General features: G+C 43.6%; 2 protein-coding genes across 4 annotated transcripts; both read left to right on the top strand.

Annotated features, from left to right (window-relative positions):
* Positions 1-6,340, top strand: lgals9l3 (lectin, galactoside-binding, soluble, 9 (galectin 9)-like 3). The gene is made up of 8 exons (XM_020636811.3): positions 1-159; positions 1,564-1,652; positions 2,052-2,259; positions 2,933-3,052; positions 3,133-3,366; positions 4,609-4,697; positions 5,105-5,261; positions 5,765-6,340. Exons 1-8 carry the CDS (start codon positions 124-126, stop codon positions 5,909-5,911), a joined length of 1,080 nt encoding a protein of 359 aa, XP_020492467.2. The 5' UTR covers positions 1-123; the 3' UTR covers positions 5,912-6,340.
* A 1,720-nt stretch (positions 6,341-8,060) lies between these two features.
* On the top strand, positions 8,061-23,686 carry inpp5ka (inositol polyphosphate-5-phosphatase Ka). Of its 3 annotated transcripts, XM_020636850.3 has the most exons (14): positions 8,061-8,168; positions 8,592-8,685; positions 13,761-13,865; positions 13,970-14,078; positions 14,182-14,298; positions 15,472-15,647; positions 15,722-15,833; positions 16,470-16,579; positions 16,692-16,718; positions 18,200-18,431; positions 18,685-18,822; positions 18,907-18,990; positions 20,340-20,444; positions 20,532-23,686. In XM_020636850.3, the coding sequence occupies exons 2-14, from the start codon at positions 8,603-8,605 to the stop codon at positions 20,625-20,627; spliced, it is 1,494 nt and encodes a 497-aa protein (XP_020492506.2). In that variant the 5' UTR covers positions 8,061-8,168; positions 8,592-8,602; the 3' UTR covers positions 20,628-23,686. The 3 variants fall into 3 exon arrangements, with proteins under 3 accessions (XP_020492506.2, XP_020492504.2, XP_020492505.3); XM_020636848.3 differs by lacking the exons at positions 8,061-8,168; positions 8,592-8,685 and adding an exon at positions 10,833-11,650; XM_020636849.3 differs by lacking the exons at positions 8,061-8,168; positions 8,592-8,685; positions 16,692-16,718 and adding an exon at positions 11,318-11,650.
* Positions 23,687-24,314: the final 628 nt, after the last annotated feature.

The following is a 24,314-nucleotide window of genomic DNA, read 5'->3' as shown; positions in this document are numbered from 1 at the left end:
CCTACTCTACTAGAGGAATCGAAACCTATTTATGCAATAAAAAAGGACTTCTTCATCTCCATTTTTCACCCTGATCATACTGACCTGCGGACCAGCACGGAATGCACATTTGATTCCTGTACAATGGCTTTTAACCAGCAGATACCTTTTTACAACCCAGTAAGTGATTCAAGGTCTTTATCCTTTTTAATCCTGGAAACAAAGTTACACAGAAGGTGGGGTTCACTGTACCGTTACTTCGAGCCTGTTTAAGTCCGATCACTTCGGGATTCGGTCTGAAAATCAGATAATTTAAGAGTGAAATGCAGATTATGAAAATAAATAGCTGTAAAAATATTTCTAATGAATTGTTTTGTGCTGGTCTCCAGGTCTGCTTAAATTCGCTTAAAATTGCTTAAATTCGGCTCACTTTTAACACTGAAGATTTCACATTCCTGAACTCTTTCTACCCAACAGGACGTTTTTACGCGTCTGCAGCAGAGTCATGATTTTCTGTTTGGGTTTAAGATCAACGAGAAAACACTTAGATCTCTATTTCATACCTTCGGTATTTCCTGAAACTCTGAGCTCAGGACATGAACTCGTTTCCTGAGAACTTACAGCAGGAGGGGGGTGGGGGTGAATCTGGAGGGTCCCTCCTAATTTTTATTTAACATTTAACCATATAAAACGGTGTTCATTTATTTATTGGTTTATTCATTGTGTTTTCCTTTAGTTATGTTAAAGACTTAAATCAGAGATAATTTTACCCCTTGTGTTGTAGTAATGGTTCAGGATAAAACTGAATCAGATCAGAACATTCAATTCAACTCATGTTACCTTTATTTTGTAGTTTGTCTTTAGTTCAACTTCCTTCCTTTAATCACGACTAATCCTTAGATTTTAACTTTAATAGTTAGTCACATTTTAAATCCAAGTTTTTTTCAATTTCACATTTCAAAATAAAAGTTGCTAGGCTTAGTTGCTTTACTTTCAATGTTTGTACTGTACATAAAGAGTACTTTACTTGCTGTTTACATTCAGGCCCTTCTGGTAGATCAGAGAAAGAGAGAGAGAGAGAGAGCGCTGTCTCAATTGCAGAAGTGTGTCAGCAACATTTCAGTTTCGAATCATTGCATATTAATAGACAGCTCTCTGTCACTCTCTCACTCTCTCTCTCTCTCTTTCTCTCTGTAATTATTTAGAAAATGAAAGATAAGCAGGCAGCAAATATCTGGACGTCCATGTTTGCAGTCTTGGTAGGAAACGGTGTCATTAGAGTTTTATTAGTATCATCTATTGTGACGACCCTGATGTGCATATTTAGATATATTTAAGGTTCAGGTGTATTTAAGTACAGTAGGAATTTTATTGATCAGATCAAGTCCTCTAGGTCACTGTTCTCAAACTCATCCACGCTAAGGACCCCCTGATGACCTCCCAGGTGATCTCGACCCCCACTTTGGGAACCACAAAGTTTCCAAGTTGAACCTTCGAGTTTAAATACAGAAAGAGACGCAGTAAAAAAAAAAACCCATTAGAGATAAAAGCAGCTGCTGATGTGAAGTCTCATCATCTTTGTAGAGAATCCCGTTCACCGGGTCGATCCACGGTGGTCTGCAGGAGGGGAAATCCATCAACGTCTCTGGACGAGTCCTACCTGGAGCCAACAGGTGAGACTGAGAATTGGCTGAGGGCCGAGCAGTGAGAGGAAGGAGGAGAATCTATTCATGCTTACGTATACATGCTAACGTATGTTTGAATTTTCCTCGGGAACAATAAAATGTCTGTCTGTCTGTCTGTCTGTCTGTATTCATGCTAACGTATGTATTCATGCTAAAGTATGTATCATGCTAACATATGTATTCATGCTGACACATGGGAGGGCAGGACTTTTTCTATGATGTGAATTTTGAGTTATGGTGAAGTCCTCCTAAACCTTCTGCAAGTTTGAACAATGGACGTTTTTAGTGACAAATGTCTTTGTCTGAGGGCAAAAAACACTGAACACATTTATACTTCACAGTGTCCTAAACCAAGTCATAACGATTGGCGCCTTGTGTTTCCTCCAGGTTCCATGTGAACTTGCAGTGTGGATCCAGCACCAATGCGGACATCGCCCTACACTTTAACCCTCGTTATGAGACTTTTTCTGCTTATGTGGTCACAAATTCCTTCCAGCACGGAAGCTGGGGCACCGAAGAGAGGAAGCACAACTCCCCGATCCCCACTGGATCGTCCTTCACCCTGCTCATCACCGTCTGCCGCGATGCCTTCCAGGTCTGTATGGAAATTTGGTTTCTTTGTTTTATTACCTGCATATAATGTATTTTTTCACAAAAATACATGCAAAGAAAACTTCACTTTAAAGCTGGAGTCAATAGAACTGTCAACGTCCAAACATGGCCCTCCTCCTGGGGTCATCGCCCCCAGAAGATTTGAATCATGTCCAATTGTATCCAGTCCTAAACTCACCTGCTACGGTGTCATTGGCTGGAGGAAACACACCAGCTCCGCCCAGAAACGTCCCGAGTCAACCAGAACAAACCAGAACAGTAAAATCCAGTCAGAGGACAGGGTCTCTGCAGACACAGTCACCACCACACATGTATGGAGGCCCAGAAGGGACGATGGAGCAGCTTTACTTTAGGAGAAGTCTGTATTTTATTTTGCAGGAACAAGCTGCTGACTCTGTCATTAAGCAAACAAAACGTCGGCACGTCGGCACACTTCTTCACCCTGACTGTTACAGTGAGCCACATTTTCTGACAATCAGAGAAGCCCAGTAGCTCTTTATTAAGTCAGTATTTGTTCTTCAATCCAATTGGCTGCTGGATTTTTTTGTTTCAAGGAAAGTGGAGAAGCAGTACCAGAATGATGTCTGGATGGACTGGATAACTGGTTACCTTTATAATACTCAGACACTAACAAACATCCATGTTTCTTTTCTCAGGTTAACATTAATGGTTGTCACTTCATGGAATACAGACATCGCGTCCCATTCCAGCAGGTGGACACCATCGCAGTAGACGGTAAAGTCGAGATCTCCTCCATCGCCTTCCAGAGTCCAGGGGTGAGAAAACTGCCAAAGAACAAAGAAACTCACGACAGTAAACCTTCAAGGTCTTTGCTCACAATTTAACTTGTGTTCAGTTCCCAGGACAGCCGGTGTTTCCTGCTCAGGGGGCGTTTCCTACTCAAGGAGCCTTCCCATCTTGTCCTCCGTTTCCATCCCAGACCGGGTTCCCCTCCCAGCCAAGTTTCCCTGGGTTCCCCTCCCAGCCAAGTTTCCCTGGGTTCCCCTCCCAGCCCGGGTTCCCTTCCCAGCCCGGGTTCCCTTCCCAGCCCGGGTTCCCTTCCCAGCCTGGTTTTCCTCCTGCAATGTTGGTGAGTATTTTGCAGGGCGAAGTTACACTTCTTCACACTCACTGTGGGTGGACCAAATACTTAGTTAGAGGTTCATGTTCTGCCATCCCCCAGTAAAGGGGAGTTTTACTGATTTGTTCACATAAGAGCTCGCCCCGACATCAAGGGGTCTTTATTTCTGGAATCAAGCTGAGTGAGTTCTGAGTTTACGTCTTAGAGTAACAGCATCCAGACGCACATCCTGTTTACTGTGTTCAGTTGTAATATCTCGACTGGGACCTCTCCATACAGACAAATAATTCAGAGTATTGTCTGCGTAAAACATTATATTCTTGCATGGTATGACCTAAAGGCAGCATGTTCAGGTGAAATAACAGAGGCCTAAGAATAAAACCCTGGGGGACTCCACATATCATGATGATCCTTGTACCCATTTTAGAATGAAAGAAACAAACCACACTTCTTTTTGTAGGTCTGTAAATAAACCCTCCCTCAACAGGAAGTAACCCTTCATCAAGCCCCGCCCCCTTGGTTAATATTGCTAGGTTAGACAAAATCTCGTCTCTGGGCTCCTTCCCTTGTGAAACAGTTTAAAATACCTTGAGTTTTGACAACGTTTATTTCTCTTTAATTTATCTGATTATTTTCTAAAGGTGTCCTCAGTGACAGAATAAGAACAAAGATATAGTCTGGTGTATGAGGAGAGCTGTACATCTCTATAAACTTAACGTTAAAATCATTTGAACATGATCCACTACTGATGCTAGTGATGTCTGCTAATGTTAGCTGTCCTCCCTCGTCTGCTCGCTGTCTCGCCTCTACTGACTGACCTCTGGACTCCATCAGTGACCTGGAGCCAGGGGTCTGAAGGGTATCCTCTAAATGTCGCCAACACGTTCTTCAGTACTCAGCTGAGAGTTATGAGCACGGTCAGACAATCACAGCGACATCACTGAGAGCTAAATGCTACAGATCCATGAAGGGATTGAAAACCCTCCTGTATCACAATGTGGATATTTTGAGTCACTCCTGCAGAGACCCAGAGTACCTTTAACCATGTTTAGTCACTGAGTTAAGGTCACAGCACCGCACTGAAAAGACTAGGAGAGAGTTTGTCTTACCGGAAGTAGCCACACAACGGTTGCTATGAGACAGGGCTCTGTAATTGGTCCACTGACCCAACAACGAATGGTTAACTGATTATATTTTTGAATAAACCTGACTGGATGACGCTTGTATTAACGTGCATGTGTCTATGTGCAGTCTGTTCCTTACAGAAACACCATAAGTGGTGGACTCAAACCGGGCAGGACCATCACCATCCAGGGGAACGTTCAGCCCAGCGCCACAAGGTCAGACTTCAATATTGTCTGGGTCTGGATATAAATGTGATGATAAAATGACCATGCATGCTGATTGTAATAAATCTTTATGAAAGTTACTGCTGCTGGAAAAAGCACCTCTGAAAAAATCAAAGACAGGTCAAACTCTAAAACGTTCCTCTGTGGGTATAACAGATTGCTGTTTGTAATCGGCAGGTCTGCTTTTCTTCATATTTTTCTGCTTGTGGATTATCTTCAGTTTGTAAAGAAGAGCGGTCTTTAAGTGTGACCTGGTGAAACAACTGAAGGTCTTCTAAGACTTGAGTTCACGCAGACTCAGTTCATCCGTCCCTGAGTCGTATTCAATGACCTTTACGTTTTAAAAAGTGTTTCCCTTTTGAAAGACTTTCTTTTTCTCCTGTCTTAACGTCTCTCAGGTTCACCGTGAATCTCAGCCATCCCTCTGGCATCGCCCTGCACTATAATCCTCGATTTACCGAGAACACTGTGGTCAGAAACCACAAGCAGGGCGGTAAGTGGGGCTCCGAGGAGCGAGGAGGAGGGATGCCCTTCCACCGGGGACAACCCTTCACGGTAACACTGCCCTAACTCCATTTGTGTGTTCGGTAACGGGGGGAGAGGGGGAGGGCCTGAGTGTATCAGGGGGAGGAGCTGAAACAAAGCACATAAACAATTAAAGTAAAATAGTTAAATAGATATGTGATATGTGTGGCAGCATATGGAAGAGGAAGGTTGTTTTTGGAAGTTCCTGTTAATGGAACTGGGGGAGATAAATGGGGGATACTTGTTCGTATTTCAGTTGTAAATAAGTTGTGAAGGGCTGCACAGTGGTGCAGTGGTTAGCTCTGTCCCCTCACTGCGAAGAGGTTCCTGGTTTGAATCCTGGTCTGACAGGAGCTTCTGTGTGGAGTTTGCATGTTCTCCTGGTGTATATAAATATCTTCCTTCTGTACATCACTGCACTGCTAGGTGCTTGGCGCCCCTTAGTGGTAACATCAGTAACACTCAGTGGAGGGTTTGTCAGTTTCACTTCACATATCTGTGTTTTTAAGAACAACCTTTTATTCCTCTTTCAGCTGACCATCTGCTGTGAGAGTCACTCCTTCAGGATTGTAGTCAACGGGATGCAGGCTCACAACTTCAAACACCGTTTCACACCCGTCCAACACATCACCGGCCTGGAGGTCGACGGGGACGTCACCCTGACCTCTGTGGTGGTTTAGAGATCCAGGAGTGCTCCTGGTCCTCACATCAGACCCATGATACTTCATTTATCTATGCTCTTGTGCTCTCTGCTCACTGTTTTTATCTGCTGGATTTTATATAACCATGCATGTGCAGCTTGTTCTTAAAAGATGAGTGTTTGAGCGCCAGGAGAGTTCAGACGTCTGAATGATAATGAAAACCTGTGTGCATCAATAACCTCTGGATTCAGATTGCTGGACGACTCCTGACGTCACAGAACATCTGACTACAGCTAAAGTCCAGATGTTCTATGAGTCCTCTGTGTGTAATCTCTGCTTTGTTCAACATTAAACAGAAATCATGACAACATGTAGTGTTGATGTCAAACCTTCCAGTGATCGGGACAACGATGTCTCAGCTAGATGACCTTCAAATAAAACGTGAATGAATAAAGTTATATAAACAGATCAAGTCATCCTCTTCTCTATGAACCAGATCCCAGCTGCCTTTATCACCTTTGTTTCTGTCTCCTGACATCACACTGGTTTAGCTCAGTGGTTACTTGGAACACATTTTCTCCTGTAGAAAAAGCTGCTCTCCATCCCTCCCTGGGATTGAACCAAGGGCAGTGTGTTCTGATGTTTTTAATGTAGTGAGTGCCCTATTTTATTTCAAAATAATAGCACACAGCAAGAAATGGACAGCTGAAGACAGGACAAGATTTCAAAATAGTCCCAGCTGCCTTTATCACCTCTGTTTCTATCTCTTGAAAGCGCACTGGTTTAGCTCAGTGGTTACTTCGAGCACAAATTCTATCTGAATTCCTCTCCGTCCCTCACCGGGATCGAACCACGGGCGCTGTCTAGTGTTTTTACCGCCCTGGGACTGTTCATGTTCACTGAGGAGCAGGGTGTCAGCTTCTGTCTGAATCTGTGTGAAATAGTTTCTTTACGGCAGCGTGTATCTCACCTGTCTGTTGTAAAGAACAGCCTTTATAAACTCTATTTCCTCCAAGTTTACCTGCACTGGTTTAGCTCAGTGGTTACTTCGAACACATTTTCTCCTGTAGAAATAGCTGCTCTCCATCCTTCACCGGGATCGAACCACGGGCGCTGTCCAGTGTTTTTACCGTCCTGTTAATGTTCACTGAGGAGCAGGGTGTCAGCTTCTGTCTGAATGGTCAGAATCTGTGTGAAATGCTTTCTTTACGGCAGCGTGTAGCTCACCTGTCTGTCGTAAAGAACAGCCTTTATAAACTCTATGGCCTCCTAGTGTCCCCGCACTGGTTTAGCTCAGTGGTTACTTCGAACACAATTTCTCCTGTAGAAATAGCTGCTCTCTATCCCTCACCGGGATCGAACCACGGGCGCTGTCCAGTGTGTTTTGATGTTTTTATAATATAGGCTAAAGTCAAAGGGATTGAGAACATGCTGATGCTTTTTGTATATTGAAGTCACACTGACAACTTTCACAGTGAATACAGCAACCTGAGCCACATCCAGCTGATCGCGTCAACTAGAAAAACCTAGCCGCCATGTTTCCTGCTTTTAAGTGCATTCACGTGATGTCGGAATTATCGTAAAATGCATTCTCCAATGAAAATTAACGACATGAAGACTCCATCAAGACCGAAACGAAGTCGGAAGAACGTTTTAATAAACGACTTTTTGAGTTAAAAAAACAGAGAAAAAAACAAAGCAGACATATGCCATCGTATGCTTCATGGTCAGAAACGTTTTAAAATATCGGAACATTTGCTTTTCTTCTTATTTGTCACTGTTAATTATAGGGCCTGTAAACTTCTGTTGGTCTCCACATAAGAGTTTCTCATCTTAGTACTAAGCAATATAATTTACTCTGCAATAAATGCAGGATTTTTTTTGGGGCAATATTCGCCCATAAGTTTTTAAATTCCGAACATATGTGATGTAAGTGAACGCAGCACCCGAAGGGGCTCTGTTTTCCGGTTCTATCTCTTTTACCAAAATAAAATTATATGCTTTTTTTCTTTCACGTACAAACAGTTGTGGAATGTATTGAAGTAAATGCGTTTGATATACAGCCAGATAAATATTATTTTAATTCAACACATTACATCAATATTTCCATCTGCCAAAGGGGGGTCATGCAGAAAAAAGCTTTGGAACCACACATGTCACGTTTTTATTTTGAAGGCAGCTATCGTGTGTTCCGTTTATGGCGGGTCATAACAACATTAGCTCCTGTCAGCCTGCTGCTCAGCTGTCTAATTATAAGGAGGAAACTAAGTCAACAAGAACTGCAAATTCATTACAGGTAAAAATGATCCTCCGGTGAACAGGTTTTTAACACTGTTTTTAAATGTTTGAAGAAAACGAAAATCGGTTTATGTTTGTTTGTTTGCTGCGCAGCGGAGCTAGCGTCATCTTCTAATGATCAAAAGGCAACATCGCAACAGCGTTTAACTAATAATAACTAATAATAACTAACCATAAACAACCCTAACTAATCTGTACTAACCATAACTAACCCGTACTAACGATAGCTAACGTTACCTGTGTGAAGTTATGTCGTCTTATAAGTCTTCTGCTCGGAGGTACAGTAAGCGTGTTTGATGTACAGTCCTACACTGAACGCTTTATTATCATCATATTTATTCATGTTTTTCACTTTGTTCATATATATTCTGCACTGAGGACTACGGGGTAGAATTAACTTGTTTCCTGTTTTGCTGTGCAGGTGTGGTAATAATGGAGGAGAACGAGGAGCAGTCAGACCTCCGTTTGAAGGAGGAGCAGGAGGAGGAGGAGGAGGAGGGGGGCGACAGCTTCAGGTGAGACTACATGCGTCACGTGCATTCTGACTGCAAACACCTGACTTTATATTACATGTAGATTCTTGTTATGGAGGTGGTGAAGTGGAAAATGGGCTAGGTGTCAAGTACGGGCAAACTGATACAACATTTTTGGGGCCGATATTGACACCGATATTAGGGAGAACAAAATTCCGATATCTTTCTTAGATCTGTCTTCCATCTTTAGAAATAGTAGCTATAGACGAATATTTAGAGATAAATAGAGATGAATCCAGTGAAAAGTCGAATTTTGAATATTAGATAATATTAATAACTAATATTAATTAATAATTTCCCTCTGGGATTGATTTCTGATTCTGAAGTCGACAAGCTGCCGTTACTGCAGTGGTGTCTCCATTCAACAGCTGCAGGTCTGAATGTGAGCTTTCCTAACCAGTGAACATTGTTAATACAATAAAGTTACATAGAAAGTTGTGTTCAAAGTAGAATAATGTGAAGAACTTCAGGAAGAACCTGTTGAGGTCTCCGCTGCTCAAAACAGTCGTTAGAAACTTTAACTTTGGTAGAGGTGGTTTATATTTGGGCCATTATTTAGCACTTATTGGAAACAGCTGAAGAGACAGGAGACATTGGGAGCAGAGAGATGGGGATGACATGCAGCCGCGATGACGGTTGACTCTGTAAACGAGGCGTGCAACATAACTCCTAGGATATCCCGAATGTGAGTGACTGTTAGGTTTTTGTGAGTAATAACTTACTACAAAAAGGTGAATTTGCTTTTGAGTGAGGAAGACTGGATCCTGTGCAATCCCCCTGCTCCCCCTTATGCGGACTGTTTGTTAGAAAGGTTCCTCGTCTCTTTGGGATATGAATCACTCGCTTTTATACGTTAGAGGAACTGTTTTTATTGTCAGACTGTTCATGGTCTTTAGAACTGTGAAGAGGCCGATTCAGACGATAGGAAGTTTGTTATTTTTACAAGAGAAAGTCGATATGATTAACGGTCAAAGTGGTACAGCTCAGTCGTTAACGAGGATAAGATGGTCACAGAGGTCTTCAGCCACTGGTGGTGTAAAGGTCTTACAGCGTGTCCTGACAGGATGTGACATTAGCGGGCGCCAGCAACAAAATCAGCCAGAGTCGACTGTTTCCTGTTGGAGTGTCCTAACCGCCCGCGAGTGACGCAGCACGATGTTTCTATTTCCCTCTCTGTCACTCACGTAGACGGACGAGGAATGAGGGGGCTCTACTCTCTCTCCTCATTCAGCAGAGCTCGTTACCTTGTTGTACAAAGTGAAGATAGAGGAGCATTTATAAATTCCCTATCATGATGAAATGTTGACCTTTGACCTGTTTTCAAGGCCGGAGAAAAACTTTATTCGGCTCACGGCGAGCTGTTTATTGACACGGCTCAGAGTGTTGAGATTTGAGTCTACAGCTCGTCAATACAAAGCACCACACTTCAGTTTGACCACCTTCAAAATAAAAGCACCAGACTCCAGTTTGTACACCTTCAAAACAAAAGCACCACACTTCAGTTTGACCACCTTCAAAATAAAAGCACCAGACTCCAGTTTGTACACCTTCAAAACAAAAGCACCACACTTCAGTTTGACCACCTTCAAAATAAAAGCACCAGACTCCAGTTTGTACACCTTCAATATAAAAGCACCACACTTCAGTTTGTCCACTTTCAAAATAAAAGCAGTCCGCCTTCAAAAGAAAAGCATGACACCTTTTAATGTTTGGAATGGGAAACTGAAATTTAAAGAGCAGAGAATTCAATATTTAATGGATGCAGTGTGGACAGCGGGCGTGCTATAGTACGTGATGCTACAGTCCAACGCTCTTGTGCCGTTAATACACGGTGTTAAATCAGTGTTTTCTTACACAGCTTGTGAGGAACGTGATGTTGAACACTCAACTATAACAAGTTGGTGTCCTTCTTAATGTATGACCATTATTACTGCGGCCGTCAACCTGCCAGCACGCCACATTGGGCCTGACAACGCCTCTCGGAGAAACCCTGTTGTGTAATGCAAACATGAATGCCAGAGTGATTTTTGAAGCCGGTCCAGACTCTCTCCTCGTGCATACTTTGTTGTGTTGTTCTGCTAACCCTTCTGCCCTCTTCAGACCACGGCGTCCTTGTGTGGAACAAAAGTGTTGAGAGTTCTTGTCTCCTTTTCTCTTTTACTCATTGGCCGTGGTCATTTGAAGAGACGTTTCTCTTATTTCATTCAGAGACAGGTTTGGGATTTTTACTAAGAGAGTCTTTGTTTTAGTTCCTGCCGCTGGTAACCAGCATCCCAAGGCTTTCCTGACGCACACAAGCCCCAGCACCTCACCAACGCCGCCTTTGCCAGTCAGCTAAATGAGCCTATTCTCTAGCTGCTGGATTACGTTACTCAGTTATTCACACGTAACGTTTGCCACTCGGCCAAAAGAAATCACAGTTTGTTGCATGACAGCTTGAAAGGCTAAGCGCTCTTATGTTCCTGCGGTGCAAATGGGTTTCACAATAGTTTGATAAGCCTATTGTTGAGACATTTGTACCAACAAGATTATACGTAGTTTTAAGCACACAAAGAAGACTTGTGGATAAACTTCTAATCACTCCTCATAACTCTGGAGCACCAAAGTCCTCCAGCAGCGACTCCTGTACTTCACTCGGTGGTCTGGTTCTGCAGAACACCCAGAACTTTGACGCTGTCGCTCTTTTTGGTTCTCTTTGAGCTTTTTGAGCGAGGATGGAGGAACTCTCTCAGCTTTTTGGAACCATGGGGCGAGAACGCTCCGACACCCACTCCACACAGTCGACGGGCACCAAACTCGCCCTTCGCCATCGGCTCAACCAGCTGATGACGTGCGTTGATGACTTGGACCCCAGGCACGGGCTGCATGACAAAATGGTCCAGGCACTGGATAACGCCTTCCTCGTCTGCGGCAAGAGAGCCAACAAGCCGAAAAAAGACAGATTCAGGTGGAGAGAGCGTGTTATGTTTTCTGTTCCACAAAGCTGGAAATCATTTTGAACGTTGCTCTCTCTCGTCTTTACACTTTCCTCTTTAACAAGCTTCACTTCTTTCCTCCAATGAACGCTGTTGTCTCTGCACAACAAATTACACTTATACACTAAATTACATTTATGTTTCCACTCATTGAAATCCTTCAGTAGAATTTTTTTTCTTTCTTTCCCTCCCTGCAGCAGCTGATAGCAGCGAGTGGATATGTTGTGGGTTTGTCTGAACTGATGACTGCTCTCATTATGTGTTCACTGTACCAGTCTGACCTGCTTGTGGTCGTAGCGCAGCGCTTTTACTGGAACAGCTTTCACACCCTGATCATGTGCTCTTCTTTGATTTGTGTCCTGGCTGAATGAACCTCTGTGATTGTAAACCTCTCAGCTTAGTTCTGCATTACGCTGATGTTATGCAGCTGTATGCAATCGAGAACATTTTAAGAAGAGCCAGCACGCCAATGCAAAGTTTTCTGAAGCTTACGCTGAATCAAGAGGGAATGTATTCAGTAATTGGCAGATATGGAGAGCTTTTCAGTTTGTAGACATTTTATGAGAATTTTCACCAATTCTCCGAACTGCTTTATGATCAAAGCACTGACTTTACGTATATTTTACACCGATATCATCTAATTCAGTCAAATCTTGTGATTACCACCATCTGCTCCGCTGCCATGCTCTGATACATGAGCTGCAGACAACAGTTATATCACATCATCAGAGTCTCAGACTGCAGTGCAATATCTTAAACTTTAATATAAAATAGTAAAAAAAAACTTAAAGGTCACATATTCTGTAAAACACATTTCACCATGTTCCTCTAACACTAATATATGTCTCTAGTCTGTCTACAAACCCCCCAATGATAAGAAAAGTCCATCCTGTCCATCTTTTGCCTGCTCCACTTTTCAGAAAATGTGTGCTCAAACAGGCCGTTTGGAGATTTTCCCTTCATGACATCACAAAGGGCAGTAACCCCTCCCCCAGGTGGGTGACACTCCCACAGGTAGTTGTTTGTTCTGCCCTCTGAGTCTGCCTTCTCACTGTGAACAATAGGACATGGAGCGAGAAAGCCCGAGACACCCAAACCCTTCCAGAGAGGGGGCGTGGTCAGACACAGCTCATTTACATTTAAAGGTACAGACACAGAAACGGCCTGTTCTGATCTGGGCTGAAATAAGTGGGTTTATAGGCATGATCAAATACAGGATCAGAGTGGATTTAGAACAAGAAACTTCACACACATGTTTTGAGGAGCTGTGAGACTTATTTAAACTGGTTGAAGAGGAGGAGAATATGTGACCTTTAAGTTGATATCTTTTTGAATAACAGGATTTTTAAAAAGGATCCGGCACCCAATGGCTTAATTTCTCTTTTTTAAAAGACCAACATACAATCAGAGCTGGTGCAGAAAGTCTGACTGATAATGTTGCGATGCTGGATGGTCAGATAAACCGTGGGAAAAGTGTCAGATCATGAGGTAAAGGTATGTTGGAGTAATCCCAGGAGGAGTCTACAGAGGGCGCTAAACAACTTGTTCTACTAAATGCACCAAACTCTCACGATACGGCTTCAAGCCAATACTCTGGTAGAAGGAGCTGTTTTCATTGGCTGTCCTACCAGCACAAGAGCAGCCCTCCTCTGGCAGCCCTGCATTGTTCTGCACCTCTGGAAGGCTTCCTGATCAATCACAATAAAGTGGGCACATGGGGTGGGGGGCCTTAAAGAGACAGCAGCTGAAAAAACTGCTTTGTCCTCTCATGAAAAGTCTCAGATGAACTTATTGAATCCTTCATGAGTCACCGGTGACTGTAAAGTCTGAACTTAAAGCAGACTAAGCAGGACAAATGACTAACAGGCACACATTTCAGAAAGTATAAACGCTGAACTCACAATATTACAATGAGACCTTAATGACCTGATAATATAGACCAACAGATGTTCATCAGTTTGTCTGTAAGTTAAAATCAACGCGTGTTTAACCTCCTGCCATCTTTCACTGAGCAAGAGTGAGATGTTGTTTGGATTCAAGTGCTGCTCAAACCACTCTTTCTTCTGCCTTCGGTTCCATCAGGCTTCATATGGTGACGTGGAACGTGGCCACAGCCGATCCCCCGGATGACCTGACCTCGCTTCTCCATCTGAACTCCCCAAAGAGCCCAGACCTCTACGTCATCGGGTAGGTGGTGCAGGGATTGTGAAGGGATCAGTGGGGCGAGTCATCCAGTTATACGACTGGATGTGGGGCAATAAAGTGTGTGTGTGTGTGTGTGTGTGTGTTAGTCTGCAGGAGGTTTACTCAGGACCGGTGAGATTAATGACTGACGCGTTATTTGACGACCCGTGGAGTCAACTGTTTATGTCCACGCTGGCACCACTGAATTACGTGAAGGTACACAGCATCTCCACCGCTAAACCAAAACACTTAAAGTAATGAGAGTCCTCAATGACACTTGTTCAGTTTAATGTTGAGCTGTTTGCTGTGCTTGTTGCAGGTTTCATCCATCCGAATGCAAGGTCTGCTGCTGCTCTTCTTCTCCAAACTGGAGCACGTTCCCTTCATCCGAGACATCCGGGCAACGTACACACGCACCGGCATTCTGGGTTACTGGGTAAGAAAAGCACAAAACAGACAACTGATTGCTTTTAATAATGATTACTGATTTTTTAAATTAACTTAATGTGTAGATGTGTAGTGAGTGAAATGATAAAGTGAGCTTACTATATGATCAGACATTAAGGAAACATGCTATGTTGAAGTGCTGGCTTCTCTGACAACAATGCAGCAGTCAGTATGTCCTCCTTCTAACTTTAGATTCTGGTCCTGAATGCTCTGGATTTGTTTGGACCAGAGAAGGTAGACGGTTTTAAGACACCCCCACACGACCGTTTTGGACACCCCTCGGTTTGCCAGATATGAGAGCAGTTATCAGGTCAAACCAACAGGTGTTGCAGCGATGGAAGCGGGCAAGAGAAGTGGTTCAGATAGAAGTGATTGTACCCGACCTAAAAAGCCTCTGCATGTTTCTAATAAGCTCCACGAGCAGAAACGTGCTCAAACTAGGATCAATATTGGAGATGATTTTGAAAAATGGAGAGAGGTTAGAACACAGAAAGGTTTACAGACCGATGCAGAGCTGGATAAACACTGAAGCTTCAGTGTCCACCACATGGCAACCTGTGTGAGCATCGACTCTAGAGAGGAGGGGGCGGGGGGAGACAGCTCTCTACAGTGTTTTAAATTTAGACTGCAGTACCAATTTTAAACACTAGGTTGCAGAGAGAGATACATATCGTATAAGTGGTTTTGTGTTTGTTACATAGACTCTATTAAGAATAAGATGGCACATTCATATAACATCCACGCTCCCAAGATGTGAAGCTTAAAATATTTCTTCAGTGTCCACCACATGGCAAGCTGCGTGAGCATCGATTATAGAGAGGAGGGGGCGGGGGGAGACAGCTCTCTATGATGTTTTGAATTTGGACTGCAGTATTCATTTTAAACACTAGGGGTCAGAGTTTCATACGGCTCCTTTAATACTGTTCCCGGGTTCCGTTCAGTTCAGTATTTTGAGAGCTTTCCTTAGAAAAAGTCAGAATGAAAACATTACCTCAGAACAAACTCTTGTGAGAAATGAAGTGCTTAAAGTAGCAAAAATTCTTCTAGCATTAATAAGCTAAGACTCATGTTTATTAGCTTTATTAGCATGTAGCTAATTAGATTTATAGAAGTACACCGTAACAGAACTTGTGCTTCCTGTGTTTCTCTTCTTGTCTCTCAGGGTAACAAAGGTGGCGTGTCTGTGCGTCTGTCTTTCTACGGCCACACGATCTGTTTCCTCAACTGTCACCTGGCTGCTCACATGAAATACGCCACAGAGAGAGTGGACGAGTTTGAGCACATCATCAGCACGCAGACCTTTGACTGTAAAAAGGCTCAGACAGTCCTGGACCACAGGTGAGAAGATCTACGAGATTTAACTGTACAGTCACACTTTCATTTCTCACCCCCCCCCCCCCCCCCCATCTCAGGCTGGTGTTCTGGTTCGGGGATCTCAACTTCCGGATCCAGGACCACGGCATGCACTTTGTCCGCACCTGTATCAGCGACGAAAAGTACAACCTCCTCTGGAGCAAAGACCAGGTTTGACACTGTTTGCCTTGTGGTCGATCTCATGTTCTCATTAGTGTTGTGTTGCATTAGTTAAGAAAATGTAGCTGCTAGGGTTAGGGTTAGGGCTACTAGGCCCCATTTCCACCTGTCGTGTTCTCCGGGCAGAAAAGTGCTGGCTGTGCGCTCGGGAGCTCCTGCATGAAGCGTTTCTGCATGTTTTAGATTTGAGATCGTTTATTTCCCGCTCAGACACGGAGCGAGGAGGATGTGGGTACAAGACATGATCTGTAGGAGGCAAAACTACAGGGAATATCAAACATTTGGAAAAGAGTGCTGGTGATGTCAACATCGACTTTCTGAAAAGTTGAAATATTTTCAACATAAGCGCTCGGAGCAGTCACACAAAAAAAGGGGAGCGCTCAGAAAAAGACGCCAGGTGGACACAGGACCTTATCGTCCTTTCAGATATATCAGAAAACAAAAGGTATCAAAGCATCATCTGTAAGCCTGAACCGCTAAACTAGTTCTAAAATAGTCATGCTGCTTTCAAGTGCTCCTCGGAAATATCGTACGTCCCGGTTTTGCAGTCGTGTCAGAGCACAGGCCTCGTGTAATTGGTGCAGAGCATTCTTCCTGGTTTCTTCAAACATGTGTTGTGATTTTCAGTTGACCATGTTGAAGAAAAAAGAGGAGATGCTCCAGGAGTTTGAAGAAGGACCTCTGGATTTTCAACCCACGTACAAGTTTGACAGAAACACGGATATCTACGACAGCAGGTAACACGCCGACCATGACATAATTATCCTGATTATTTATCGATTCATCACCTTTCATATCCAGAACCTGCCTTCTGAAATATGATGATGTGTATCTACTCCTCCTTCACAGGCGCTACAGGACATGGTTTGGCTTTAAGTAAGAGTTTAAACACCTTGGTGTCCACGTCTCTAACACGTCACGTCATCCCTTTTTAATCCATTATTCTGATATTGCATAAAGCTACTTTTACTCAGTCGTGAAAGTAGACTCCCTTTTTATGCCGTCTAGTAACTTCAAGGGCTTTGTGAAGTGTGCATTGAGTTCATAATACAAATGGAACAAACAAGCAGGAAGTGCTAACAGTCGTTTAAAAAGTCCGCTTGTCTCTGCAAAGAAGCGACTGAATGCTCGTTTGTTCAACAGTTAGACGTCGGCGCTCTCAGATCGTCAATTCTTGGAGCTAATAGAGCTCCACAGTGTGGTTCATGTTCTCCATAGAGGATTTTATTATTCGCCATGATGTCATAACCATCACAGGACGACTGACCATGAGCTACCTGAGTGTGAAACGATGGTTTCTGCTCCTGTAGGAGAAAGTTCGTCTGATATCAACTTCTAAGAGAAACACGGTTTATTCACGATATCGGGGAAAAGAACTACACTACCCACGATCACAGAGTGTTACAGCGACGTCTCTGATTGTTGCCATGGCAATGCTTCCCGCCCCTCCCTGCCATATGCGAACAAATAGTTTTGTTAGCAGGCTAGCTGGTTAGTTAGCTAACAGTAAATGTACTGATAACCTTGTTATGCTGCAGTGAATGTTATTTATATATTCAACACAAACTACAAGATATTACAACACTGGTTGTCATGGTAACAGGCTTCAAACAGGGAAATTTACTTTTGGAACCAGAGCCACTGAAAAAGTGGGCTGTCACTACTGAGCTCTATACTGTTGCTGTTGCTGAGTTTTTCACCTCTTAGTGGCGCCATGGAGTGACGTTTATTTGGTGTTGGTCCGTAGTTTCAGGATGATGTCATACCTTTTTTTCGACTCGAGCACTTGAAGGCGTGCATGTCGTCATTACGGCTGCACAGCTGGGACGTACAATGTTTCCGAGCAGCACGTGAAGGCAGCATTGCTATTTTAAAGCCACATTAACACACCCACCGCTCTGCACCTCTGGGTTCCTTTAAGTGTCGCTGTTCATATTAACTCATATTTAACCTTCAGTAACACATAGCCATGTTTGTTTGTTTAACCTAAAGCCAGCGTGTGCAGCACGCGTTCCCTGAGCAGCTGCTACATAAAAGCTAACGTGCATGGTCAGATGTTAACCGTTGATAATTCAATACAAGTGTGTTGGATTAAAGCTGGATGTTACACAGAAGTGTCTTTGTGGGTTAAGTTCACTTCCTGCGGTTTTGAACTGTTTTATAAACGCTTGATTTAAAGGCACAGATGCATTGTGGTCTGCCATGTGACCTCGCAGTCTGCCATGTGACCCCGCAGTCTGCCATGTGACACTGCTGATCTTTGTCCATATACAGTATAATACACTTCTTCATACATTCCATTCCACTTCCATTATGTCCTAACCAGTGTCCCCCCTCTCTGTCCACGACCTGTCCAGCGGTAAGAAGCGTAAGCCTGCGTGGACCGACAGGATCCTGTGGCGCCTGCTACCTGCAGCCCCACCCCCCGAGGAGCAGGATGAAAGCGATGTTGGGCTGGATGTGAGGGAGCTCAGGCAGCTGGAGGAGGACGAGGAGTACCCCCTGAAAGTCAGACAGGAGTTCTACACCAGCATAATGGAGTACAGCGTCAGCGACCACAAGCCTGTCATCGGCATCTTCACTTTGGTGGTGAGAAACTGATCGGCTCAGCTGGAAGACAATAAATGTGTTCCTTCAGAGCCATCTCTCAAAGTTTATAGGAGTAGAGATAAACTGTAGAGTAAGGCCCCACATGCTCCTAGCGTTTCTTTCTAAGCGTCTTTTTTCTGTTGTTTTTGATTAAGAGAGAGTGTGTTCTTTGAATGTTTACAAACATTTACAGAATAATGATTATAACAGCTACAAAATGTCATTACTAATCTGAATGTGTTTGTCGGTCCAGCTGAGGAAGATTCAAACGACTCCTCTGGTGCGACTGCAGCCAGAGGGCGACTGGAGTGCCGACATTGATTCGATGGTTCTCTACAGCCCTCTGCAGCCTTTCCCTTCCAGCACGTGGGACTGGATCGGACTCTATAAGGTCTGCTAAACAAGAACTGTTGACTTCAGCAATGAAAGTACAATGCTTCAGTACGGCGAGGTTGACTGTGTGTGCCGATTTCAGGTTGGATTCACCAGTGTGTCAGATTACATCACCTACACGTGGGTGAAAGACGACGAAGTGGCGTTTAATGAAGAAGTCATACAGGTAATGATTTGACACAATACCTTCTCGGTTTATTCCCCTGACGATACTGAACTATTCTAGGTATATTAAAAGACCAGCCCTTTTAGTAAGCCAGTCATCTATTTGTTTGAAGTTGTTAATCTGATAGAAATCAAGTCCCCTCTTATTGGGGTCAGCAAAGGAGTACCCCAGGGATCCATTCTGGGGCGGCTTCTGTTTACATTGTAACAACAAATAGAACTACAAGATTATGCAAACAAGCTATCTGTCATTTACAGACTTCTTTGAATTCAATCCATCGTGCTCTGGCTGGTCGTACGCCAGAAAACAACTTGCAATGTTGATGTTGTATGTGACCAACAATAAATGTACTGCTGTATTGTTTGGTTAAACCAAGACAAATAGGTCTGATTAGCTTATGTCTCGATTGACACACACTGTACGGGGGGGTGAATGTTTTGATGACTCATCAGTTTTGATTTGATGAAGGATAAGAGTTATCCACAATAAGGCGAGTAGCTGACATGATTGACAGGTGGGTGCAGTGTAACAGTTTGTTAGGAGGCTTAAAACCCGCCTCAGCTCCATCCCTATTTTGGTTGACTGAAAGTTAGACTGAGGCCGTGTTCACACTGGACTTCTTTTTTCAGAAAAGAATCGCTGCCTTCAGCGCCTTTTGAGCGCCTTTTGATCGCTTATGCGCGAGTGTTCTGTAACCTTAACAATGGGATTTAGCCTACGGTGCAACCGCGCCGGAGCCGGCCAGAGCCGGCCGGAGCACGACGCATCAAGTTAGCACAGAAAAGAACAAACGGTACAGGAAGTCAGACACCGATACAACATTAAAACATCCAGTATATTTTCAGAATAAAACCCTCCGTTTTGACAGTTCAGAAAAAGAAGTCAAGTGTGAACAGGGCCTGAGACAGCATTTACAGCATGGAGACCGCCATCGATGGGACTCCAGCGCCCCCTGCAGGAACACTCAGGCTTTGTACATTAATATGGGTCTATGGGTTCAACAGAGAAAGCATACAAAGTATTTTGTTTCGAAGCTCGATCCAAATGTAACTGGAATGGTTTAAGATCTGGAAGATGTTTGACCTCTCCTCTTCTTCAGTTCTGGTGAACAGAGCAAGAAATGTAAGCCTCTGTGGATCATTAGCAAGGAAGTCCACCCCGGGCTGTTTTCCAGTTGATCACTGGTCCTACCCTGCAGCAGATGTTTCAGGCATTAAAATAATGTGTTGCTGGTTGTCTTCTGTAGGTCATCAGAAATATCAGTACCATCTTCATCTGCTTAAGAACCAGTTAAACTCCTCCTCTCAGAGGCTTTAAATAGTTTATCGATAAATGTGTCTGTTCTGCAGGTTTATGTGGACAAAGAGGAAATCCCCGTGCAGGGAGGAGAGTGCGTGCTTTGTTATTTCTGCAGCACTCTGCAGAGCATCATTGGAGTCAGCGAACCATTCAAGGTGAGTCAGAAGATCAATCTCCTCTTCCTGATATGAATCTTTATGTCAGCTTGTTTTAAAGAGATGAAACACCGCCTCTCTTTTAAGGTCAACGAGTCCAAGGTGGCCATCGAGGAAGGCTTGCTGCCCGAGAAGATCAACGGACTTGACCAAACGGTAGCGAGAGAAGAAGTTTGGAACTGATCCACCAGAACTCACAGGTGTGCCAGGAGGTGGAAAAGGACCTGGACTCTCAGAACCACAACAAGGCTTTTGAATTAATGTCTTTCCCGCTGTAAAAGCAGCCATGGACTCGCTGCCTTCACACGCCATTACTCATCCACGCCCACTTCTCTAACGGAGTGGCTCAAAGTTACTAAGGATGTTTTCACACATGCAGTAAAACCCTGAGAATTTGTAGAACATTTCAGGACAGTCTGTCCCTGAAGTCTTCCCCAGTTCTCCCTCCCGACCATATAATGATAGTTTTATTCTTTTATATTAAAGATAGTCAGCAGCTTCTTCCTTCAAAGTAAAATAGAGCAGCTTTGTCCTTCAAAATAAATTAGAGCAGCTTCTTCCTTTAAATTAAAATAGAGCAGCTTCTTCCTTCAAAATAAAATAGAGCAGCTGCTTCCTTTAAAATTAAGTAATAAAGTAAAGCTGCTCCATCGTCCCTTCTGGGCCTCCATACATGTGTGGTGGTGACTGTGTCTGCAGAGACTCTGTCCTCTGACTGGATTTTACTGTTCTGCTTTGTTCTGGTTGACTCGGGACGTTTCTGGGGGAGCTGGTGTGTTTCCTCCAGCCAATGACAGCGCAGCAGGTGAGTTTAGGAGTGGATACAATTCAGTGATTGGAAGAGACGTGGACATAGCAGCAAAGAAGAGAAAATATAATCACAGTGAAATGAAACACCAAGCGGATAAAGCTCGTTCTAAAACGAGGGTGAACCTTGTGTTGTCTTTTACCCGTGGACGTGGAGTTGGTCTGCTTCCTGTTGGACAGGCAGGTTAGCTTATGCTGGCGTGCGTAGCTTGCAGGTACAAGCAGTAAACACACTACATCCTGCAGGGGGCGGGGCTTCTGTGGGCGATGAGCCCAGGAGGAGGGGCCCAGTTTGAAGGTTTGAATGTGTTTTACTGATTGTTTTTACTGACTAGAAAAGAACAGAATAGAGTCTGACGCTGCTTTATTACCTGCCCCCCTCCACCTGTTCACTCAGGGTGAACTTTTCAAAATATTACTTTTATAGCTGCTTCAGCCCGACTTCATGTCGAGGGTTTAGCAGGAGGCTGAAGTCTGGAACACTCACACATCCCAAATGTTTCAGTACATTTTCAGGAGTTTTGTGTATGTGTGAACAGATCTCAACACGTGTGTGGTCGGTACCTTCTTTTCATGGTTCTGACTGCCACAGAAACTTTGAGCGCCCCGTTAACAGCTGATTTCAAACCTGTGTACTAGATGAACTGCATGGTTTCTGATTGGTTAAGAAAGAAGGAGGATAAAAAATGAGGTGAAGTACGTTGTTGTAAGACCTGCTGCTCTGTGGGGACAGACTGCGTTCAGGTGTTCACAGGTAAAATCATTCACGCCATGTCCAGGTTGAAATGTTTCTGCTGCTTCACGGTGCTGACAGAAGTAGATGGACAATTTAAGTTGGTCTCGTTTAGAAGGCCGACCGCTGTAACGACGAAAAGGGAATTAACGAGGCTGATTGGCCGACCCTTGTTTACATGATGTTCAGTAAACAGATCAATGATTGGTTCTTACCGAGCGAATAGGACGAGATCTTCAGGTAGTCCTGAGGCCGATCAAAAGATATAGGACTTATGTGCACGCTCGTGATGCTGGATCGCATTTTAAACAGGAAATTTCAGCTGGACTTAAACAGTATGTAACTCTGACCCGTAGTGTTTAAAATGGGTACTACAGTCTAAATTCTAAACATTGTAGAGAGCTGTCTCTCTCCCCCCGCTCTCTAGAGTCGATTCACCTCATGTATCAGTGATTGATCCTTTAAGCTTTAAATAGAAAAGAGCTTCTAAACTCAACGTGTAGAAGAAGACGTGATGTAGTGAAGGAAACAAAGGGTTAAATGTTTTGGACTTGTTCCTCTGCAGTACTGTTTCATAACGCAGAGGCTTTCTATGCTGGATTGAAACCCAGTTCAAGAGCTAGACTTTCAGCAGGTCTCGAGAGAGAACTATAAACATTATCAAGAAGATTCATTCGCTCCTGCTTTAATATTTTTTATCACCTTTAAAAACTTGTTTTCTCTGGAAGTGTGCAGAGAGTAACTCGTCCCACAGCGATGATCTGTGACGGCTGCAGGGCGGGTTCAGCCACCATGATGGATCTGGTCACTAGTGGAATGAACTCCAGTCGCTCCTGGACGACTTGAAAACAGATTTATATTTTTGAACTTTTTGTTGTGGTGGATCCAGCGTTCTGTCGCTCGCTCTCTTTGCTCCTCAGCACCGTTGTGTTTTAATCTTTGATTTCTTCTTTACTAATACTTGTTATGGAAACAAAGAAAGAGATGGTTCGCAGTTTAAACGTTTATGTGCTGTCATGTTAGTATTATGGGATGCACGATATGAACGCTATTTGACCGATAATGACCTGCTCCTGATGGATCCGGTTTAGTAACAGTATATGTATGCATCTTCTTCAATAAGTCTTAGTCAGTTATCAAACACTTGTGTAAAATATATTTAATGAAGACGAGATGGTCACTTGACTGGAAAGTAACTGAGCATGTACGTGAATCACTCTGCAGAGTGATGATGCTTATTGTGATCCATATAGCGCCTTCTGCTGGTGAAAGAGAACTGGCTGGCTGGCTGATTAATCGGTCGGACTCTCTTTATGATGTCATTATTAGCAGAATTAAAAATGATAAAATATTCCTGATATCGGCGGATTAATGATGTGAACAGAATATCGTGCATCCCTGCTTCACGTGGTGCCTTTGGAATGATTGTTTTGTTGCTGTTGGTGTTCTGTATCCTGCTGCTTATTGTCGTTAATACTTTTTAAGAATCGATCTTAATAGGGTGAGATTTTATGACCTCTGTTTAGTCCTCCTGATTTCAAATACTGCTGTTTTATCTTTGATCCACACGAGGGCGATCTCTTCTTCTGGTGTTTTTATTATCAGCCTGCAGGATTGAAATATTTTATTATCTTCAAGAGAAATAAACTGTAACAAAGATTTATACCTTTGTAAGTTCAAATATTAAAAACATCACACTGGATTCTTAGAGTTGTTTGATTTGTAAAAAAAGGGACACATTACCTTGGGGTTGACAGATTTCAGTTTCTTAGGCCAATACCGTTGAGGGTCGCAGGGGGCTGGAGCTGATCCCAGCTGTCATTGGTTGAGAGGCGGGGTTATTCCCTGGACTGGTCACCAGCCAATCACAGGGCTGACATACAGAGACAGACTACCAGCTACACTCACATTCATACCTACGGACAATTTAGAGTCAGCAGTTAACCTAACGAGCATGTCTTTGGACTGTGGGAGGAAGACGGAGATCCCGGAGAGAACCCACACATTCACAGGGAGAACATGCAAACTCCACACAGAGAGGATCCTGTCAGACGGGGATTCAAACCAGGAACCTCCTCGCTGTGAGGGGACAGAGCTAACCACTGCACCACTGTGCAGCCCGTCAGTTTCTGATCATTTAAACTTAATCAGCAGCTCATGAATGTATTATATTATTTAGTGCTCTAAGCAGACATTAAGATTTATACCTTTACATATTCTAACTGAACGAATATTCAGAGGTGATCAGGAGTTTTTTTTCTTCAAGAGTTGAAGCTAATGTTGCGCTCTGAAGCGTTCACGTTCTGCTCTGTTGTGTTTGATGAACAAAC

This window comes from Labrus bergylta, chromosome 11 (assembly GCF_963930695.1).
Source record: "Labrus bergylta chromosome 11, fLabBer1.1, whole genome shotgun sequence".
NCBI classification, from domain to species: domain Eukaryota; kingdom Metazoa; phylum Chordata; class Actinopteri; order Labriformes; family Labridae; genus Labrus; species Labrus bergylta.
The sequence above is the reverse complement of the archived record's forward strand: the minus strand, read 5'-3'. Positions and strand labels throughout refer to the sequence as shown.